This window comes from Eptatretus burgeri, chromosome 1, assembly GCF_056783735.1.
Source record: "Eptatretus burgeri isolate ZD-2024b chromosome 1, Ebu_testis_v1, whole genome shotgun sequence".
NCBI classification, from domain to species: domain Eukaryota; kingdom Metazoa; phylum Chordata; class Myxini; order Myxiniformes; family Myxinidae; genus Eptatretus; species Eptatretus burgeri.
The window spans coordinates 150,853,871-150,876,018 of NC_140961.1; the positions used below are offsets into that span (position 1 = coordinate 150,853,871).

At 34.3% G+C, this 22,148-nt stretch overlaps 1 protein-coding gene and 1 long non-coding RNA gene across 2 annotated transcripts in view; one reads left to right on the top strand and one right to left on the bottom strand.

Moving 5' to 3' along the window:
* Positions 1-22,148, bottom strand: part of LOC147035745 (extracellular calcium-sensing receptor-like) — a 145,062-nt gene that overhangs the window by 45,171 nt on the left and 77,743 nt on the right. The window contains exon 7 of the mRNA XM_085847225.1: positions 18,741-18,907. Coding sequence (XP_085703351.1) covers positions 18,879-18,907 — 29 coding nt within the window. The 3' untranslated portion in view covers positions 18,741-18,878. The remainder of the gene's footprint in view (positions 1-18,740; positions 18,908-22,148) is intronic.
* The window catches only part of LOC147035746 (uncharacterized), a 137,341-nt gene that overhangs the window by 7,164 nt on the left and 108,029 nt on the right, over positions 1-22,148 (top strand). The gene's annotated exons all lie outside the window — the stretch shown is intronic.

The window sequence follows — 22,148 nt, forward strand, 5'->3', positions numbered from 1 at the left end:
CTTGTTTTCTTTCAAATGCTTCTTCGCCCATTAGTTTCTGTCTGTGTTTCTTCTTTCTGGCCTCCTGTTGTTTTACAACTTTTGAAACCAACTCTTGATGTTCCTTAAATCTTCTTGCTCTTTCTTTAGCATCCATTTATTTTTTGGTAAATATCATTTAAGGAATTGTAAAGATCAACAGGGAAATTTTCCTTTTCTTCATCATCCAAGTAGATGTGTTCAAATAAATCCTTTTCTTTAAATATTTCATCAAATTCTTTATTAACATTTATACGAGTTGTAATTTATTCTTCACTAATACTCGCATCTTTGCTTTTCATACGTTTGCGTTGAGTTTCTTCATCAACATCAAAACCGAATGATAAAATCTTCACTCTGCTCAGATGTTTGATAATTTGTCTCGTTCCTTCTGGATTAGTTTCTAATATCCCAAGACCACCAGATTTTAGTTTCCTTAACTCACTCTTACAATGTGAATATTTTGTTGTACCAAGAAACACCTCCTCAAATATTTGACCTTCATTCCTCAATCGCATATGTTCCTCCACTGAAATATAGTGATAATCTTAACCTATTACTTCTCCAGGTTTTATTGCTCTCGTTGTTGTTGATACAATGTGTATCAGGGGTGTTTTTTAAAGTAAATTTACAATATTCTCATTTATACTGCACAAGAACCTTGATTTATGAAAGTTTTTTTCCAGAAGCAGATTTACCCACAAGATTTATAATAATAGTTGTCATTTATACATGTAATTGTTTATAAAACAAAAAAAATATCCCTTAATATCTCATCTTGTTTCACAACAATATATTTATATTTTTCATTTGTGTGCTTCTTGTCATCCACAAATTCCTTTTTACGACATAATGTAGAACAATTATCTCTCCAAAAATTATTTATATCTATTGAATTTAACTTGAATAAAATAAAAGTATTCGCATTGTTTCTGATAGAACGACGAGGAAGTTGAAAGTACAATTGACTAAGATAAATACAATTACAAGAAGAATGTCTCCCTATTGTGTAGTAGCTGTCCATTACTGTTTGGTTTATCTCATTAACACAATCATCAAAGATAACAAGGTGCTTTTTTGATTTATCAAAATCTTGGGGAGATGGTATATGATCTGTATTATCACAAAGAATACAAGTTATCGGTTTTGATTTCTTTTTACATCTCTGTGTATCACAAAATAGTTGAATTATATCTTCAATTTTTTATCATTTAGGTTTATTTGAAGTTTAAATAGACTGATTATATCTTCTTTTTGAAGACCAGCATTAAAACCTTGTGAGAGTAGTTGATTCTCTGGTTGAAAACTCGACATTGTGAAAATTATTAAATTATCATAATCTAAAAAGTTGTGAGGCAGGAGCATCATCAAAAGTAAGCAGGTTTTTCCACATCTGCTTGAATTTCTTTATTCTTGAATAAATCTTGAATGCTATGAGAGATCTTAATGAATTTAGAAGATTTTTATGATTGTTAAATTTTATCTTATTTTCCCAAATGGGTAAAAAATCATTCATTTATATATTTGCAAAGCAGGTTATTCAATTTATTATTGGCTTTGTTGGAAACTCTATATTTTATCCTAAGTTCAGGTTTAATTTAAAGATAATCCATTATTTTATTTATGCAATATCTTGTGTTGATATTTCCGTGAAAATCACATCCATGAATAATATATAACAACAATCCTTTGAACATTTCTCTAATATGTTCATTTTCTTCCCTTGTAAGGAAAGGTGTTTTATCACCCACATACTTTACATTAATTTCTCAAATCAATCTTGTAAAGTAATTCATTTTTGGTGTAAATCTAAAATAATTATTTTTCTTTTTAATTTTTTTATTATCATGAATTAGAAGATAATCATAGAATATACATTCTTTATAGGCTTTTGACTCTGTGTTTAATCCCCGTCTTTCACACGCAGGACAATTCTAAAATTTGACATATGAAAAATCAGGGAAGTCTAGCATATTTATAGAGTAAAACTTTAATTAAACTGAAATTCATCTATACTTTCAGTTGCGTATTGACTCATATTTAATAATATTACCATCGATATCAATATAAGTTTTTTCATTACCAGATGCAACGACAACATTATTTATTTTGAAGGTAATTTTAAAATGATCCTTGACTACTCTTGAACAAAATGTCATTTCCCCTTATATATTAACATCCTTTATTTCATCAGGATTTACATATTTTGGGATGTTGAAAAAAATACAAATTTCTCCTTGCATATTACAGATGGCCTTATCTTTTCTTTCTAAAGCTTCATCCATAAGGTTTTTGTTTTTTGATACTTTTTCTTGTTTCAGTGCTTTTTCTAGTTTTGAATATATTACCAGAAGGAGAAAAGAAACTTTTGTTAGAGATACTTTAATTGATGTTCTACTAGGTATACTAAAAGCCCTTCCACGAAAGAAAATTGAAGAACTCATCATATCCACCAAAATAGTTTTTATCCAATAGTTGTTGTATTTATCTTTGTTCAATTTTACATCCTTGACATATTTCTCAGTATCTTTTACAAATGAAGAGATTAATTGAAACTTGTCTTTTGTGTCTTGAAACATTGTATTTATGAAGTGAAAAAAGTTGGACGATAAAATGGTTTTAAGCACAGATTCACCTATAAATTAAACGAAATTTTCATCAAGAAAATTTTAGTTTAAGCAAAGTTTTATTATATAAATATGGTGAATACAATGTACTGCGATGTTTGTAATCCGAATATAAACATCATAAAAACACCTTCGAACCAACAAACACACATTTAATCTATTTCATCAAATATCTCCTCTTGAGTTGAAAAGAAAACATTTTGATATCTGCTCAAAGGATGTTTTGAAGAGAAGTTATAATAGACATCTTCAATCACAAAAGCACAAGAAAAATGAGTTTAAAGTAAAGGAGATTATTATATTGAAAACACTGATGGGGCATTTAAAGGGCATATGAAAATAAGGCTTTTTCAATTTGGAGAACCCGGTCCATCATCAATAGCTGAATCAATTGAAATAGTGAAACCTGATGTTGAAAAAGTTATTAGAAAGACATTAAAAGAAATGAAAACTTTAAAGTTTTATATGGGAGTGAAAATGAATATGAAAAGACAAGATGAAGAACAAACTCCTTATATGAGAACAGATCTTCATTTTATAACATCATTTCAAGTTTTTTTTGAATAGTGGGGTTTATGAAGAACGATCAAGACAAGAGGAGGATGTTGATAATACACTGGTAGAAAGTGGATTTATTATTTTAAAAAATCATCTTTTTAGATATACACATTCGAAATTCAAACCCTCTTAAAGCTTCTTCTCATATTGAATTCCCAAAAGAAATAAAACTAAAGAAGGCAGTTGTCAATCTCAAGAACAATGATAATAAATGTTTTCTCTGGTCTGTTCTTGCTCACTTAAATCCAGCAAATTCTAATTCAGAAAGAGTAAAACAATATATGAAATATGAGAATACCTAGGACATTAAAGATTTTAAATTCCCAATGCCACTAACAGATATTCTTAAATTTGAGAAAAAGAATAATCTTTCTATTAATGTATATGGATTTACGGATACAAACAAAGTTCAAGTATTAAAAAATTCAAACAACTATAAAAATGAAGAAACACACATTGATCTTTAATATTTTAGTGTTGGAAAGAATTCACATCATACATACATCAATAATTTATCAAGATTAATCTCTTCTCAGGTATTCAGAACAGCAAACAAAATATATCCTTGTAAGTGATGTCTTAATTCATTTCATACAAAAGAACGATTAGAACAACATTCAAAATATTGTAGTAATCATAAATCAGCTGTAATTACAATGCTGAAACCTGGTGAAAAGATTTCTTTTGAAGATTATAATAAATCTATCATGCACCCTTTGTGATATATGCTGATTTTGAATGTATCCTAAAAAAGATAAATACTGCTTCTCCTTATCCAAAAGAACCATATACAAATAAATATCAAAAACATACTCCTTGTGGTTTCTGTTATTATATCAAATCATCTGTTGGAGAAAAGTATAATAAACTTGAACATTATAGTGGAAAAAAAGCTTCACAAGAGTTTTAAAACGATTAGAAAAGGATTGTATTAGAATAACTAAATTAATGAAAGAAACAAATGAACCGATGAAATTAACCGAAGAAGAAAAATTAGAATTTAGAAAGAACAATATCTGTCATATTTGTGAGGGGGAAATTGAGGAGTCTAAAGTTAGGGATCATTGTCATCTTACTGATAAATATAGAGGTCCCGCTCATTCCTGTTGTAATCTTAATTATAAATTTCCTTCTTTTATTCGAGTCTTTCTTCACAACAGCACCAACTATGATACACATCTATTTATAAATGAACTTTCAAAAACACCAGGGAATATTTCTGCCATAACAAACACAAGTCAAAAGTATATTTCATTTCCAAAAATGATATTCACAAAACCTTTAACTCGTATTAGATTTCTAGATTCTTACAAGTTTATGGGAACACCACTAGCCAACCTAGCATCAACTGTAAGCTCCACGGGGTCTTTTCCAAATCTTAATTCATTCCTTCCAAAAGAGGAAATTCTAACGAAAGAGGAAATTCAGATGAAAGAGAGAATTCAAAGTAAAGAGGAAATTCTAATTAATGAGGAAATTGATGAAGAAATTCTAACTGAAGATGAAATTCTAATTTAAAAGAAATTTCAAATAATGAATTAAATTCAAACTAAAAAGGAAATTCTTATTCAGGATGAAATTCTGATTAAAGAGGGATTTCTAACTGGAGAGGAAATTCAAACAATGAATGAAATTCAAAGTAAAGATAAAATTCTTACAAGTAAGGGAATTTATCCTTTTGATTATATGGAGTCATTTATGAGATTTAAAGAAACACAACTTCCTTCAAAAGAAAGTTTCTAAAATAACCTAAATGAAGAAGAGATAAGTGATAAGGAATATAAACACGCACAAGAAATATGGAAAATATTTTGATAAAGAACCTTGGAGAATATCATAATTTGTATCGAAAAACAGATGTTTTATTGTTAGCTGATATGTTTGAAGCTTTTAGATCACTCTGTCATAATAAAAATTGTTATGGATTAGATCCTGCCCACTATTTCACAGCTCCTGGTTTAGCTTGGAGTGCAATGTTGAAAATGACAAAACAAGATATAGATTTAATCAGTGGTGTAGATATGCTTTTGATGATTCAGAAGTTTAAGGGAGGTGGAATATCACAAGTATGTTCAAAACGATATACTAAAGCAAATAATAAATATCTTCCAAATTATGATAGTGAAAAACATAGTAATTATTTGATGTATTTTGATACTAATAATTTGTATGGATGGGCAATGTCTCAATCTCTGCCTTATGATAAATTAGAGTGGGTGGAAGAAAAGGATTATGAAAAGGCTTTGATGAATATTGTTATTTCTTCTCAAGAGGAATTGAATGAGGAAGAAGAAGGTTATTATTTTTGAAGTTGATTTGAGGTACCCGAGTGATCTTCATAATAAGCATAAAGACCTTCCTTTTGCATGTGAGAAAGAAACCCCAAAGAAAGAATGGTTCAGTGATTATCATAAAAGTTTTAATATTAAACGCAAATCAACAGAAAAGTTATTAACAACATTCTATGATAAAGAGGGATAAGTTTTGCATCAGAGAAGCTTAAAACAGTTTTTGAGAGAAGGATTGAGAGTAGCTAAAATTCATAGAGTTTTAAAATTTAAACAAAGTCCTTGGATGAAAAAGTATATTAAATTCAATACAGATATGAGAACAAATACAAAAGTAAAACTTGAAGGGGATTTCTATAAGTTGATGAATAATGCTGTCTTTGGAAAGACAATGGAGAATGTTAGAAACAGGCAAAACATTAGATTTGCAACATCTTGGAAAGAAGCTTCGATATTGATAAATAAACGAAGTTTTAAGAGAGAAGTGGTTTTTTCAAAGAACTTTTCTGCTTTTCATCTTGTAAAGGAAAGTATTGTAATGGATAAACCAATTTATATTGGAACAGCAGTTCTTGATTTATCAAAGATATAGATGTATGATTGTTTGTATAATGGCTTAAAGAAAGAGTATGGTGAAAATGTTTCATTGTTGTATATGGACACTGATAGTTTTATCCTAGATATAAAAACTGATGACCTTTATAAAGATATGAAGAAAAATATCGGAGTATATGATACAAGTAATTTTAGTAAGAAGAGTGAGTTATTTGCCAAAAAGAATGAAAAGTTTATTGGAAAGTTTAAGGATGAGTTGGGTGGAAAAGTAATGAGTGAGTTTATTGGATTGAGAGCAAAGGCATATGCTTATAAGTATGGTGATCAGATTGATAAGAGGTTAAATGGAATTAAGAAATATGTAATAAAGAAATCAATAACTTTTAGAAATTATTATAATTGTTTGATGAATAAGAAAGAAGAATATAGGAAAATGAATACAATAAGAAGTTATAAACATAACATATATAGTGAATAAGTAAATAAAAAGGCATTAGGAGCCTTTGATGATTTGAGATTTATTTTTGATAATGGAATAGATTGTGTTCCTTATGGATATTGTATGATGGAGTGTATAGACGAGATTGTGTTTTCACGATGGGAAGATGCGTTAGGGTTTTTTAATTGCTACCGCCACGTTTTTTCACAATATATAGATGGTCAAACCAAGTATTAATCAAACTAAAGAGTGGAGAAAATCTCAGTCTTGGTGTATAAATGGAAAACATAATGAATGTGAAAAATATCAAATAAGTCATTGAAAAAATAACTAAAAAAAAGGTAAATAAAACAAATAAGTGAATCAATTAAAAAACTAGAAAGTTAGAGGATGTAAAGAAAGAAATAAATATCCTTGAATGGATTGAAAACTTTGATGGTTATCAATTGAACAATGAAAAAACAATTTACTATAATCTCAAAATTATACGTGGCTCAGGAGGTGGTCAAACAAGAGCATTGAGAGAATTTTATCATTTCGTTATGGCACAAAAGGGGTTTCTTAAAAAATATAAAGATTCAAATGTTTTGTTTTTAAATATTTTAGATGGGGATTATTGTGCAAAGAAAATTAAACTATTGAAGGAATTTGAGAATGAACAAATCTTTATAGGTTCGATGATTGAGCTATACAATATCCATTGGTTATTTGAAAAAGAGTGTCCCGAGGCTTAGATGTTTCAGATATTTCTTTAGAATCACCTTTAACAAATCACATTACTACTTTACTACTTGAACAAATCTTTATCTTATTGCATTGGTTATTTGAAAAAAAGTGTCCCGAGGTTAAAAGGGGAGACAAATAAATATACCTTGGGATAAAAAGGGGGTTTACTTTTTAGGGGAAAAAAAAATGAATCGCTGAAAATCCCCCATTCATTTACACGGGGAAAAGTGAGCCAGAATCAGTATATTCACCCTTCTCCCGTGTTTCACAGGCAGCGTGATTCTTCAATTTGTGTGCTGTCCCTCAGATGGACGTTTAATGGGAATCCCATCTGCCATCATTCATTGGTGCAAGTTAGAGTTCACATTGTATCTTTCACGAAGCATAGGCGAGCTCTTGCCAGCACATAGCCAAATTCCAGATTTATGCCCTAATAAGCAGAGGGCATTGCAAAAGCAGCACAGCCGTGCCTCAACCAATGACGCTACAATGCAGCCTTGTACTGCAGATGAACAAATAAGAATCCAACAAACACTTGCTTGTACATGGTGTATATTTTTATTGTAAGGAATATTTATTTGAAGTCTCTTCTCTTTTAAGGAAAGGTGTATTATCACCCTCATAATTCACATTCATTTCTCGAATCAATCTTGTAACGTAATTCATTTTTGGTGTAAATCTCAAAGAATTGTATTCCTTTTCATGTTTTTTATTTTCATTAATTAGAAGATAATCACAGAATATACATTGTTTATAAGCTTTTGACTCTGTTTAATCCCCATCTTTCACATGCAGGTCAATTCTCAAATTTGTCATGTGTAGAATCAGGAAAATCAAGAGGCTCAAAATCTTGTAAACTATTCATATTTAGAAAGTAAAACTTTACTTCAAATAAAATTCATCTTCGGTATAATCTTCGGGATTTTCATTGGTGCTTTCACAATCATCTATAAAACTACTTTCATAAGCATCGTTTGAACACAAGCTCTTGGTATCATAACAGTCTTCTGTTCCAAGAGAGATGCTATCAACACTCTCCTAATCTTCAAAATCTTCAGTTGAATAATGACTCATATTTACTTCGTAGAAAAAACATTACCATCTATATCTATATACTTTTTTTCAAGAACAGATTCAACTGCTACATTTTTTATATTATAGGTAATTTTAAAATCGTCCTAAACTCCAAGTGAACGAAATGCCATTTCACCAGATATATTGTTATGAGCCGAGTGTCGGCTGCGAGTATGACCGCTTGTTGGAGCAGGAGAGTCGACTCCACCGAACACCCGGAATTCAGATCTTTACCCTCGGTAAACTCCGAAGGTACGGGTCCCTTACAGGACCGTGAATCGTCAATAAATCAACCGCGTGGGCACAAGGCCATTTGCCAAATTTCAAAATACCTCGAGTCCCACGTGGCGAGCTACCGAGGAATTCACACCCTCGACGGAGCTCGAACGGGACGAGCCTTTTCTGTGCTCGACCCATGCGTAATCCGAGCGGATGGTTACCGAGGTCCCGTCGGGCCAAATGCACAAATACGGCAACAACGGCATTTTTAATCACCCAACACGGACCGTGCTAAACCAATGAAGGAAAGGACAGAAACAAACAGAAACATTCAACGACAGGGGATATGTTTTACAATAGGGGGAAGGGGACACATAAAGGGCAGAGTTATCACGACTAAGCAATACAAGTATGTGCAATGCACTTAAGCAATTCCTACTTATCGACTTGCCCAACAGACACACACATGCACACACAAATACCCAAAAGAAACGGACCCCAAATATCTTTATTCGAGGCCTCCAGCTTGAGGACAGGTGAGCTAGAGACCAGAGCTATCTCGAACCTTCCAGCCTCATGCAGTTTTCGACGTCCTGGATCGGTGGGACTTGAAGCCACAACTCAATGCCACTGCAAGCACCGGATATGGAGGGCAGCGTCCGGTTCCTGCATGATCCTCCTGCACGCGATGAGACCATAGCCAGTGACGAGCTGAGAGCAGATGCCAGCGACATGATGAGACCAGAAGCCGGCGACGAGATGAGAGCAGACGCTGGCGATGCAAGGAGACCAGAAGAACCAGCTAACCACGCCATCCTGCCTACTTCTTCCCTCTCTGGCGTCGGGGGAGAGGGGTTGTGTCTCAACTCCGCACACCTCATTGGCCAGGGAAATCCTTCGTCTCTTCATGATTGGTCAGGGGCGTGTTGGGGCATCTCGATTCCCTGCCTCCCGAAGAGGCTTTGCTTCTCTTGGAGCCCGCTCTGTGCCCGTGGGCTGAAAAATGTCGCATTCTCTCATTTGGCGTGTAGGCGTTTTGTTAGGCGTGTAGGCGTGAGCGAGGGTGCAGGCGTGTTGTTGTTGTTATCATTGTTCATGTAAAAATCCTATCTATAAAATAACTTCGCAGTGCATGTACACTTAATTCCCATTAAACATAGGGGATGGATTCTAACTAGAAGCACATACTTATTGAAATAACTAAGCTTCGGGGACCTGAATATTGAGTGCTCATTGCTTCCAGCTTCGCAACAATATTAACATCCTTTATTTCATCAAGATTTAAATCTTTTGGGTTGTTGAAAAATGTACAAATTTCTCCTTGCACATTACAGATGGTCTTATCTTTTCTTTCTAAAGCTTCATCCATAAGGTTTTTTTTAATGCTTTTTCTTGTTTCATTGCGTTTTCTAGTTTTGAATATATTGCCAGAAGGAGAGGAGAAACTTTTGTTTGAGCTACTTTAATTGATGTTCTTCCAGATATACTAAAAGCCCTTCCACTGAAGGAAATTGAAGAGCTTATATTATTCACCAAAAATGTTTTTTATCGAATAGTTGTTATATTTATCTTTATTCAATTTTACATCCTCGACATATTTCTCACTATATTTTACAAATGAAGAGATTGATTGAAACTTGTCTTTTGTGTCTTGATACATTTTATTAATTAAGTGAAAAAAGTTGGAGGATAAAATAGTTTTAAGCACATTTAACTAAAGGCCTAGTCACACCTTGACGTTTTAGCCAACATATGCCGATTTTTGAATTTTTTTTCTAAAACGCTGGCACACGTTGAATACGTTATGGGCAAGTTTTGATAGCATTGAGAGCACGCTGAAAAACACTGCCATACATCGTTGTACGCTAGCTTTAAACGTTGTACTTTTCGGTTGTCCTCAAATTTTTGCATGCTTGAAATTTCACGACGTATGCCGGCGTATGACTCAGACGTTCCGCTACGCTAGCCACAAGTTGTATGCACGGTCTGCGATCGTTGACAGACGTCAACACATGCTACTTGTAAGTTAATCATAAGTTGAGACACGCCGAGCTAAAGTTTAGCGTACCCGAAACTTATTTCTAACCTATGATTAATGTGTTGTTGGCACGTTACGCGAACGTTGCCACACATTGACAGACGTTACTTTTAAGTTACTCATAGGCTGAAAGACGTCGGTATAATGGATCGTCCTTGCGTCAGCGTCCACGGCCACCGCCAGGACACTTATTTGCAGCATTCTTCAAACTTTTCTTCGGCATGACGAGGATGTTCACACTTCGATGTCTAGCTTGGCTATGATTCCAATTGTCCATCGGCAGCGTCTATTTGAAATAGTCGAGTTTGAGCGTTTTAACACGTTCAGAAGAAACGCTTCAAATTTCCAAACCCCAGCGTCAAAAAACAAAGGCGAGTGAATGCAATTTAAATCGTTCATTGTAAACAATGAAAATAGTTGAGTGGTACCATTTAAAAGTCGTTGAGTGTAAAAAAAAATCCAATTGTTGAGCGCAAGCGTCTACTTTCAAAAGTGGAGATGCAGCCATTTAAATTGTTGAGTGGCAGCATATGAATAGCAAACCCCACATCACCGTCAAAGATAAACTGCCGCACGATATGGATAAGTTAGGCTATCGTTGGGCAGAGTTTTTCAACGCCGGCTACACGATAATTATTCGTTGGTATACCGTATCTAAAAATTATCGAAGCGCTCTATGCAGATTATTAGTTCATTGTGCATTTGTCCAACCCATTATGAATAGACCTAAATCGTAAAAACAAGCCATAGCTCATTGTTGAAAAAGCCCCATAAAAAAATTAGCCGCGAAGAACTTCGAACAATGGTGCAAAGATGTCTCCTTCCCGTCGACACGTGGATGCAAGGAGGATCCATCATAACCCACACCCTCCCCCTCACACTCACATACTACTGCCAACGTGAACAAACTACTACTAATCCTAATACTGATACTGATACTGTAATTGTTACTGCTGACATGGACATCGACTCAAAAAGGACTCGAAAACACTGTTGTTTTCCCCTTTTATGAACACCATTTTTATATACAAATTCCCAAAATCGCTGGGAACACGTCTTTATATGGCAGTTGTAAGTTAGAAACACGTTCATTTATTTTTTTGTCGACCGGAAGACGTCATTGGAATACGTCTACATACGTCAATGTGTGTTGGGACTACGTAAAGAATTGGTTCAAAGCACGTCAAACAAAAGTTCGAAATAAGTTTTGCGTAAAAAAGACATTACCGCGACGTGTTTCGACTTATGAGTAGCTTATAAGTAGCCTTTGTGGACGTGTGTAAGCGTCTGCATATCGTGTGTACAACTTATCCCCATCGCATGCAGAACGTGTGTCATACGCCAAGTACGTCGTAAAATTTTGAACATGTTTAAAATTTCTTGACATACTCTACTTACTACGACATATGATAGCGTACTTTAGCGTTCTACTAACGTATACCAAACTTACTCATACCGTATTTGACTTGCCCCAACGTTTTGTGTGTTGGGACTACGTAAAGAATTGGTTCAAAGCACGTCAAACATAAGTTCGAAATAAGTTTTCCGTAAAAAAGACATTACCGCGACGTGTTTCGACTTATGAGTAGCTTATAAGTAGCCTTTGTGGACGTGTGTAAGCGTCTGCATATCGTGTGTACAACTTATCCCCATCGCATGCAGAACGTGTGTCATACGCCAAGTACGTCGTAAAATTTTGAACATGTTTAAAATTTCTTGACATACTCTACTTACTACGACATATGATAGCGTACTTTAGCATTCTACTAACGTATACCAAACTTACTCATACCGTATTTGACTTGCCCCAACGTTTTAGACACATTTTTCTTAGGTCGGCATACGCTGGCAAGATCGCCAAGGTGTGACTGCGATGTTGACACTTCCATTTCTAAGGCAGTTATGATTCGAATCATTGTGTGTCATCCTTTTAATAGGCTACGTCATGACATCGTCAGCGATGCGTGCAACGCGCTATGCCTAAGTTAGACTATCGTTGGGCATAGGTTGTGTAGGCTGACAACAGGTTCAGCATTCGTTGGTATAAGTTCTCTATAACACAACGAAACGTTCTGTGTCCATTACTAATGCGTTATACATAAGACCAAGTCACTATGAATACATCCGAATCTTTAAAAAAAAAACATCAAAAGTTCAACGTAAGCCAGCGTTTTACAGAAATTTTAATACGTTGCCATCGCTGGCTAAAACGTCAAGGTGTGACTGGGCTTTAAGCACGAAGAATATTTAACAAAATACGAATTTTACCTCAACAACGATAACAACAACAGCACGCCGACACCTTCGCTCCATCCTTACACTCTGCTCACTCGCATTGTCCATGCTCTTCGCGCGCTCAGGAAGCATTTCGTTCTGGCCTGGCGTCAAATGAGAGAATCTGACATTTTTCAGCCCATGGGCTAGGAGCGGGCTCCATGAGAAGCAAAGCCTCTTCGGGGGGGGGGGAATCGAGATGCCCTGACACGCGCCCTGACCAATCATGGAGAGATGACGTATTTTCCTGGCAAATGAGGTGTGTTAAATTAAACCTATATATTAAACGGAAATTTTCATCAAGAAAATTTTATTTTAAGCAACATTTTGTTTTATAAATATGGTGAATACAATGTACTGCGATGTTTGTAATTGTGAATATAAATCTTATAATAAAAAAACACTTCAAACCAACAAACACACATTCAACTTTACAGACAAATATCTGCACTTGACCAAGAAAGAAAACATTGTGATAGATGTGAAAATGATATTCTTTAAAAAAAATTATAGTAAACACCTTCAATCATGCAAACACAAGAACAATGAAGAAAGGGAAGGTGCCACTAAATTCTCCATTGAAAACACTGATGGGGCATTTAAAGGACATATCAAAATAAGATTGTTTCGCTTTCAAGACCCCGGACCATCTTCAATCATTGAAGATGTTGATATGGTTAAACAGAGAATTGAAACTATAATTAAAATCACATTAAGTGAAATGAAAACTTTTACGTTTCATTCGGGAGTAAAATTGAAAATGGCAAGAGAAGGAGATGAAAGTACTCTCATTATGAGGACAACCCCTCACTTTATCTCATCATTTCAAGATTTTGTAAGATGTGATGTTTACGATGAACTCCAGAGACAAAGAACAAGATTTTGATAACACTTCAGTCGGTAGTGGATTTCCTATTACAAAAATAATATTTTTAGATATACACATCTTAAATTCAGATCCTCTTCAAGCTTCTTCTTATATTGATTTAGCAAACTAGATAAAACTTAAGAAAGCGGTTGTTAATATTCAAAACAAAGATAAATGTTTTCTGTAATCTGTTCTTGCTCACTGACATCCTCCACAATGGAATCCTGAAAGGGTTGAACATTATAAGAAATACGAAAATACATTAAATGTTTAAGATTTAAATTTTCCAATGTCATTGAGAGGTATTCCTAAATTTGAGAAAATAAATAATGTATCTTTTAATGTATATGGATTAACGGATACACACAAAGTTCCGATATTAAAAATTTCAAACAACTATAAAAATGACGAAACACACATTGACCTTCTCTACTTTACTTCAAAGGAAAAATCACATTATGCTTCCATCAAAAATTTATCAAGATTAACGAAATCACATCTATACAAGAGAAATTGTAAAACGTATCCTTGTAAGAGATGTCTGAACTCCTTTCATGCAAAAGAATGATGAAATCAACATTCAAAATATTGCAATAATCAAAAATCAAGCATAATCAATTTATCAAAAGCAGGTTCAAACTTATCATTCAAAGATTTTAACAAATCTATAAAACATCAGTTTGTGAGATATTCTGATTTTGAAAGTATCCTTGAAAAGATAGATACTGTTTCTCCAAATCCAAATATATCATGCACAATAAATATCAAATACATACTCCTTGTGGTTTCTGTTATTATATCAAATCATCTGTTGGTGATGAATACAAGTTAGAACTTTATGGAGGAGAAAATGCCGCAGAGGAGTTTGTAAGACGATTGCAAAAAGACTGCATTAGACTAAGATAAATAATGGTTAAAACCGATAAAGGAATGTCATTAACAAAGGGAGAGAAAAAGGAATTGAGAAAGAACAGTATCTGTCATATTTGTGAGGATAAAATTGAGGGAGAGGTCTAAGTTCAGGATCATTGCCATCTGACTGGAAAATATAGAGGTCCAGCTCATTCCCGTTGTAATCTTAACAACCAGCCGCCAAACTTTATTCCTGTCTTTCTTCACAACAACGCTCACTCTGACACACATCTATTTATCAATGAACTTTCAAAGACATCTGGAGATATTTCTGCCATTCCTAACACAGATGAAAAATACATCTCATTCACAAATACAATTCATACACCCCCCATAACCCTTATCAGATTTATTGACACATACAAGTTTATGGCAAGTCCATTATCGAACTTAGCATCAAATATTAAAAACTTACCAAATCTTAAATCACATTTCTCAAATCAAGAACAGATTGATCTCTTATCACAAAAGGGAATATATCCGTATGACTCTATGCATTCATTTGAGAAGTTTAAAAGCACAAATAAACAACTTCCTTCAAGGGAAAGTTTCTTCGCAAGTTGAATAAAACTCATATTTCCGATAAAGATTATTCACAAGCTAAAATGTTTTGGGAGAAGTTTAATATAAAGAATCTTGGAGAATATCACGATTTGTCTCTGAAAACTGATGGATTGTTATTGGCTGATGTGTTTGAAACTTTTAGAACAGTCTGTCATCATAAAAATTATTATGGATTAGACCCCGCTCACTATTACACAGCCCCGGATTTGGCTTGGAGTGCTATGTTGAAAATGATAAAACAGAATTTGGAATTAGTCGGTGATCTCGATATGCTTTTAATGATAGAGAAGGCTAAAAGAGGAGGAATATCTCAAGTATGTTCCAAGAGATATTCTAAAGCAAATAATAAATATCTTCCTGATTATAATAAGAATGAGGACAACTCTTACCTGATGGATAATGATGCTAACAATTTGTATGGGTTGGCAATGTCTCAATCTTTACCTTATGGAAAACTGAAATGGTTTGAAGAAAAACATTATGAAAAAGTTTTGCATGACATTGTTGTCTCCTCAAAAATAATTGAATGAAGCTGAAGTTGGATATTATTTTGAGGTTGATTTAAAATAACCAGAAGAACTTCATAACAAACAAAAAGACCTAACTTCTGCCCCTGATAAAGAAATTCCAAGAAAAGAATGGTTAAGCGATTACCAACAGTCATTTAATATATAAGGTAAATCTACAGCAAAACGACTTACCACATTAAATGATAAAGAAAGTTATGTTTTTGAGACAATATTTATCTGTTGGGTTGAGAGTGAGAAAAATTCATAGGATTTTGAAATATAAACAGTCATTGGTTAAAGAAATATATTGATTTTAATACAAAAATATGAACAGAAGCATGAACTGATTTTGAGAAGGACTTTTATAAATTAATGAATAATGCTGCATTTGGAAAGACAATGGAAAATGTTAGGAATCGACAAAAGCATAAGACTTGCTAAATCTTGGAAACAAGCTTCAAAATTCATTAATAGACCAAGTTTTGAGTGAGCGGAGGTGTTTTCAGAGAACTTTTGTGCGATTCATTTGAAAAAAGAGAGTATTGAAATGGATATACCTATTTATATCGGAACAACAATTCTTGACTTGTCAAAGTCGTTCATGTATGACTATTACGATAATAATTTAAAATCAAACTATAATGATAATGTGTCATTGTTATATATGGATAAAGATCGTTTTATACATATAAATTAAGAGAAGTGATGTATATGAGGATATGATTGATAATATTGATATTTATGTTACGAGTAATTATAAGTCAGGTGATGTATTGTTTTCATCAAAGAATAAAAAGGTTATTGGTAATTTTAAAGATGAATTGGGTGGGAAGGTCATGAGGGAATTTATAGGATTGAGATCAAAGTCTTATGCTTTTATGTATATTGATAATAATAACATTGAAAGGTGTGATAAGAAGCGAAAGGAAATAAAGAAAAATATAATCAAGGAAACAATAAACTTTAAACATTATTACAACTGTTTAACCTTCAAGAAGGAAGAGTAGAGAAAAATGAATACAATAAGAAGTTATCAACATCAATTATATACAGATGGGATAAATAAGAAAGCATTAGGAGCTTTTGATGACAAAAGATATATTTTAGAGAGTGGAATCAATAGTCTTCTTTTTGGTTAGAAGTATAAGTTTTAAGGTATTGGGTTTGGAATTTTAACAGGTTAACGCTGTCTTTTTACTGATTGATAAATGATAGAACCAAGCAATAACCAAAGCAAAGAGTGGAGATGTAATCAGACTTGGTATTTAAATTGGAAACATAAAGAATGCGAGAAATATCAAATAAGTCTTATTGAAGAAATAACTGGGGTAAAAGTAGATAAAACAAATAAATGGATAAATTTAATTACAAACAACTTGGTGGATGTAAAGAAAAAAAATTAATGTCCTTGAATGGACTGAAAACTTTGATGTTTATCAAATGAACAATGGAAAAATAATTTACTACAATCTCAAAATGATATGTGGCTCAGGAGGTGGTCAAATAAGAGCATTAATAGAAGTTTATCATTAAATTTCTGCACATCAATACTTAAACCAAGAACCTAATTCCAGGTTATTCTTTGTGAATATACTCGATGGAAATGAATGCTCAAAGAAAATGAAGTTATTCCCTAAAGTAGAACATACACAAATATTGGTTGGTTCACTCTTTTAGTGAAATGAAAATATGAAAGGGAAGAAGTGCGTTAATCAGTAAGTCTCAAGCTTTCATATTCTCAATTTTGCATTTGCTTGTATGGGAGGGAAGGGGATAGGTGGGGAGAAAATGAGTCTCAATTTTAAATTTGCTTGTATGGAAGGGGAGGAAATAAGTCTCAATTTTACATTTGCTTGTAAGGGAGGGAAGGGGATAGGTGGGGAGAAAATGAGTCTCCTATTTTGAGCTTTTGCGGCTTGGGTCAGAAGGTTTTTCCTTTTTCCCCATTCATTTGAATGGGCGTCCCAGAAACCCCATTTATCATCTTCTCATGGCCCTGAAGTTTCAGGCCAATACGACTACAATTCTTGTAGTAACAACTTTGCAAAATCTGTTAAAATGCAATGAAAGTGGAGATAAATGAAAGGAAATCACCCACTTTCATTACCCCTACCTCACCTGCTCATCAGACCAGAATCGTGGAACTTCATCAACTTGAACAAAGTACTGGGTTCTGTGACCTGAATGAGTTTCATTACCATGAAACTTAAAATGACAGAACAGGCATTGAAATTACAGAACAGAGAATACAGAAAAATGGCCAAAATGCCAAAAACATACCTACCTGTTCAAAGTGGTCCACAAAATAAACTGCAGGATTGTTGAGGTACCAACAAGTAATTTCAGATTTATCAACTATTCAGCTACAACATATCCATTATTTTAGGAGTTCCTTGATCATGGTCACATAAAATTATTTCTAGCTGTCCTTTGCCTTGTTGGCCCACAGTCTAAAACGACGACGAAACATCTCTTGAGATGTCGGAATCTCGCAATATGTCATGGACATAGTACAAACATCGATGGCATTTTAGGTTAATTCGTAAATTATCTCACCATCTGAATTAAAATTAAGAAAAGGGCTCCACTGGATTTTGTGGTTGATGTCATGAATCATCATGCCGAGTTTCAAAATGATCAGTTGAGTTGTCTTGGAGTTTGGAAAAACAAAAATATGTTGCTGAGTGACTGAAGGGCATTGCTGTGGATTTAAGAGTTCACTGGCGATGGAGATTACAAGCTAAACATATTCAAAATCGAGTTTGAAACCTGCTCACATAAAGGAGATTTTGAAGACATGATTTTAACACTTTCAAGAGGAAAACTACAGAAGTTTTATAAAAATCTTTCTTCCAAAAGCACTTGATATAATGCTTCGATAAATTTTGCTGTACCAAGTGGACAAAACATTCACTTTAAAAGTTTTGACAGTTTCAATGACAGATCATCGATGAACAAAGCATTGTAATTTAAGCATATGTAAATGTGGTTTATGAAACAAGTTTGCTGATCGTTTTTATTTGCAAAAGAAATACATAATATATATTTAATATGAAAAACAAAAGCCTTACTTGAAGCAATCCGGCTGCTGAGGAAATTCCCTGAAAAAGGAGTCATAACTTGGTTTTGTTGCATGAACACGGAAAAACCCAGCAAGCATGATGTCTCCTTGCTTCACAACACTCTGCAAGTCCTGTATTCCCATAAATTTACATTTCTCTTCCTTGGTCACTGCTACCTGAATGCAAGAAAAAATGACAAACGTTAATGCAAGTTTATGTGACATTTCAAACAAACTATTTTCCCAACAAAGTTGCACCATTGCTTTAATACATTGCATTGGTGTCACTGAACTACTTTCCTCTTTTATATAAGTAACAATCTCACCAAAATACCTAAGTATATCTTGTTGAACAGTCTTTGAGGAATATTTTAAAAATCAACCGATTATATTTAAAGTTTAATTATTATGTTATTATTTGTTAATGGCATTGTTCATCAGCATCAATTACAGAAAATAAAATAAAAATTTGGTTAATCGACTTTAACACAATTATACCTAAAAGGTTTATCTACAAATGGACTGAATTTTAAAACTTACCCCTGGGTTCCATGCACTCACATTTACTCTATATTAATAGAACACAAGGAAAAAAAACCACGACATCTGTATTGTGACTTGATAATGACACAACAACTGCTTTGTAATTCAAACTGATATCTTCATTGCTGAATCCAACTCACAACTTCCGAAACGGCGAAATCTCACAATCTCCCTCGCTTGTGGTACCACCTTACATGTGTCGCAAAATGCTACAATAACCACACTACCAGCACCGTGTATCCTCCATATTAGAAGGACAATAACGACTCTACTTTATTGAAAAGCTTGTGACAGAAATCATATGAACATTAAAATCTTTTAAGGGAAAAGACAAACTCCACACTTACTTACCCCATCCCACCTTTGGTTCCCACCAAGTTCTGATCTGAAACAGCTTGGAAAGAACAGTTGAAAAGTCACCATGATGATGACGGACTCTCTGATGTAGTATGGGGACAATTGCGCTGTGAGCTATTCTGTCATTGGTTCTACTTTCACTGGCCATGCAAATATGAGTTAAGACCCAGACAGCATTATATTATTGGGCCAACATTGGCAAAAGATAGGCAAAACTCAGAATGGTCAGAAGCGTATTCCCAACATTGGTCCAATGGTGACAATATGTTGTTAAATTGGCGTTAATTTACCAACGTTGGTCAAATGTACATATAATCGACGTACATTTATTTTGTATGCAGTGCACATTTTTACGTAATTGTATAGTTCAAAATTATTGTGTGCTCGATATATCCGTGATATCAACACGTTACTAGTAACCATAACCATAACCCCAACCCTAAAGTGCATAAATATACAGGCCACCAAAAAGGGTTTTTTTAAATCGAGTGCAGTGCACCCGTACATTCCACACATCTGTTCTGCAGTCGTGGAAATTAAATGCATGCTTTATTAATTGGCACTTCGCTGTATGCACTATATCTTGACAAGATAGGGTAAGATCATCATTTTCACGAATTTACCCGTTCAAATTCCTGATATATGCATGAGATGTCAAGCTCGGAATGAATTAATCGTTTGATAGAGATATGATAGAGATAGGTTAAGTATGGTTGGATGGATTCTCTCATGTCCAGAAACAGGTGCAGGATCAGGTAATTGTGAAGAAAATAATTCATGGATTATGCAGAAGTTGGCCGATAAATCGCTATTTTGTTATTTTTGGGATTTGGAGAAGAAAGGCGGAGCCAACAGTATGGGTATGATAGATGCGGCTCGATTGGTGGAAGGGACCTGGCAATTACCAGCATGCTCGGAGAGGATTATACATGGTGTGAAGTTGTCATGATGTAGCTTGTCCTGAGGTGTGGCTCGTCCCAAGCCCTTGCATAGCCAGCGCTGAAAGCCATTTCCCACATGGCTTAAGTGTAACATCCCCAAATCAATCGCACAACTTGAGTAGCTGGTAACACTTTACTTTTTTTGAGGAGCAACACAACATAAGATGGAATGAAGGATAAAAGCAATCAGCATGGGCAGTGCTTGGACATCATCCCGGCATGTATCTGCACCCGCACAATTTCTGCTCCACAATCCTAAGGTCCTACAACTTCCACTCCCCAGCTAATTACTTCCGAAGCAAACCAAATAATTTGAGCAAAGAAATCAACCCCATAAAAAATATAATTAAAAAAAGATTTTACTTCATGCTTCTGATGACCTTTTCTTTTTTTTTTTCAACAAAGCAGTCACGATATGAGGTGTGCTCACATTTTTCCGTTCGCCTCACATAAGCTCACACATCGAGTGATCTGTTCCTTTGCATTGACAGCTCTTGTACCATGCATCTCTTCGCGAAGGAAACCATGGGATCTTTGAAGACCAAATAATGATGCCAGCAAATGGGACACCCACTTTAAAGGCCCGGTCACACCTTGACGTTTTAGCCAACGTATGCCGATTTTTGAATTTTTTTTCTAAAACGCTGGCACACGTTGAATACGTTATGGGTAAGTTTTGATAACATTGAGAGCACGCTGAAAAACACTGCCATACGTCGTTGTACGTTGGCTTTAAACGTTGTACTTTTCGGTTGTCCTCAAATTTTTTCATGCTTGAAATTTCACGACGTATGCCGGCGTATGACTCACACGTTCCGCTACGCTGGCCACAAGTTGTATGCATGGTCTGCGATCGTTGACAGACGTCAACACATGCTACTTGTAAGTTAATCATAAGTTGAGACACGCCGAGGTAATGTTTAGCGTACCCGAAACTTATTTCTAACCTATGATTAACGTGTTGTTGGCACGTTACGCGATCGTTGCCACACATCGACAGACGTTACTTTTAAGTTACTCATAGGCTGAAAGACGTCGGTATAATGGATCGTCCTTGCGTCAGCGTCCACGGCCACGGCCAGGACACTTATTTGCAGCATTCTTCAAACTTTTCTTTGGCATGACGAGGATGTTCACACTTCGATGTCTAGCTTGGCTATGATTCCAATTGTCCATCGGCAGCGTCTATTTAAAATAGTCGAGTTTGATCGTTTTAACACGTTCAGAAGAAACGCTTCAAATTTCCAAACCCCAGCGTCAAAAAAAAACAAACAAAAAAAAACAAAGGCGAGTGACAGCAATTTAAATCGTTCATTGTAAACAATGAAACTAGCTGAGTGGTACCGTTTAAAAGTCGTTGAGTGTAAAAAAATCCAATTGTTGAGCGCAAGCGTCTACTTTCAATAGTGGGGTTTGAGCGATTTAGCACGTTCAATAGAAACAATTAAAATTTCCAAACCCCAGCGTCAAAAAACAAAGGCGAGTGACAGCAATTTAAATCGTTCATTGTAAACAATGAAAATAGCTGAGTGGTATCGTTTAAAAGTCGTTGAGTGTAAAAAAAATCCAATTGTTGA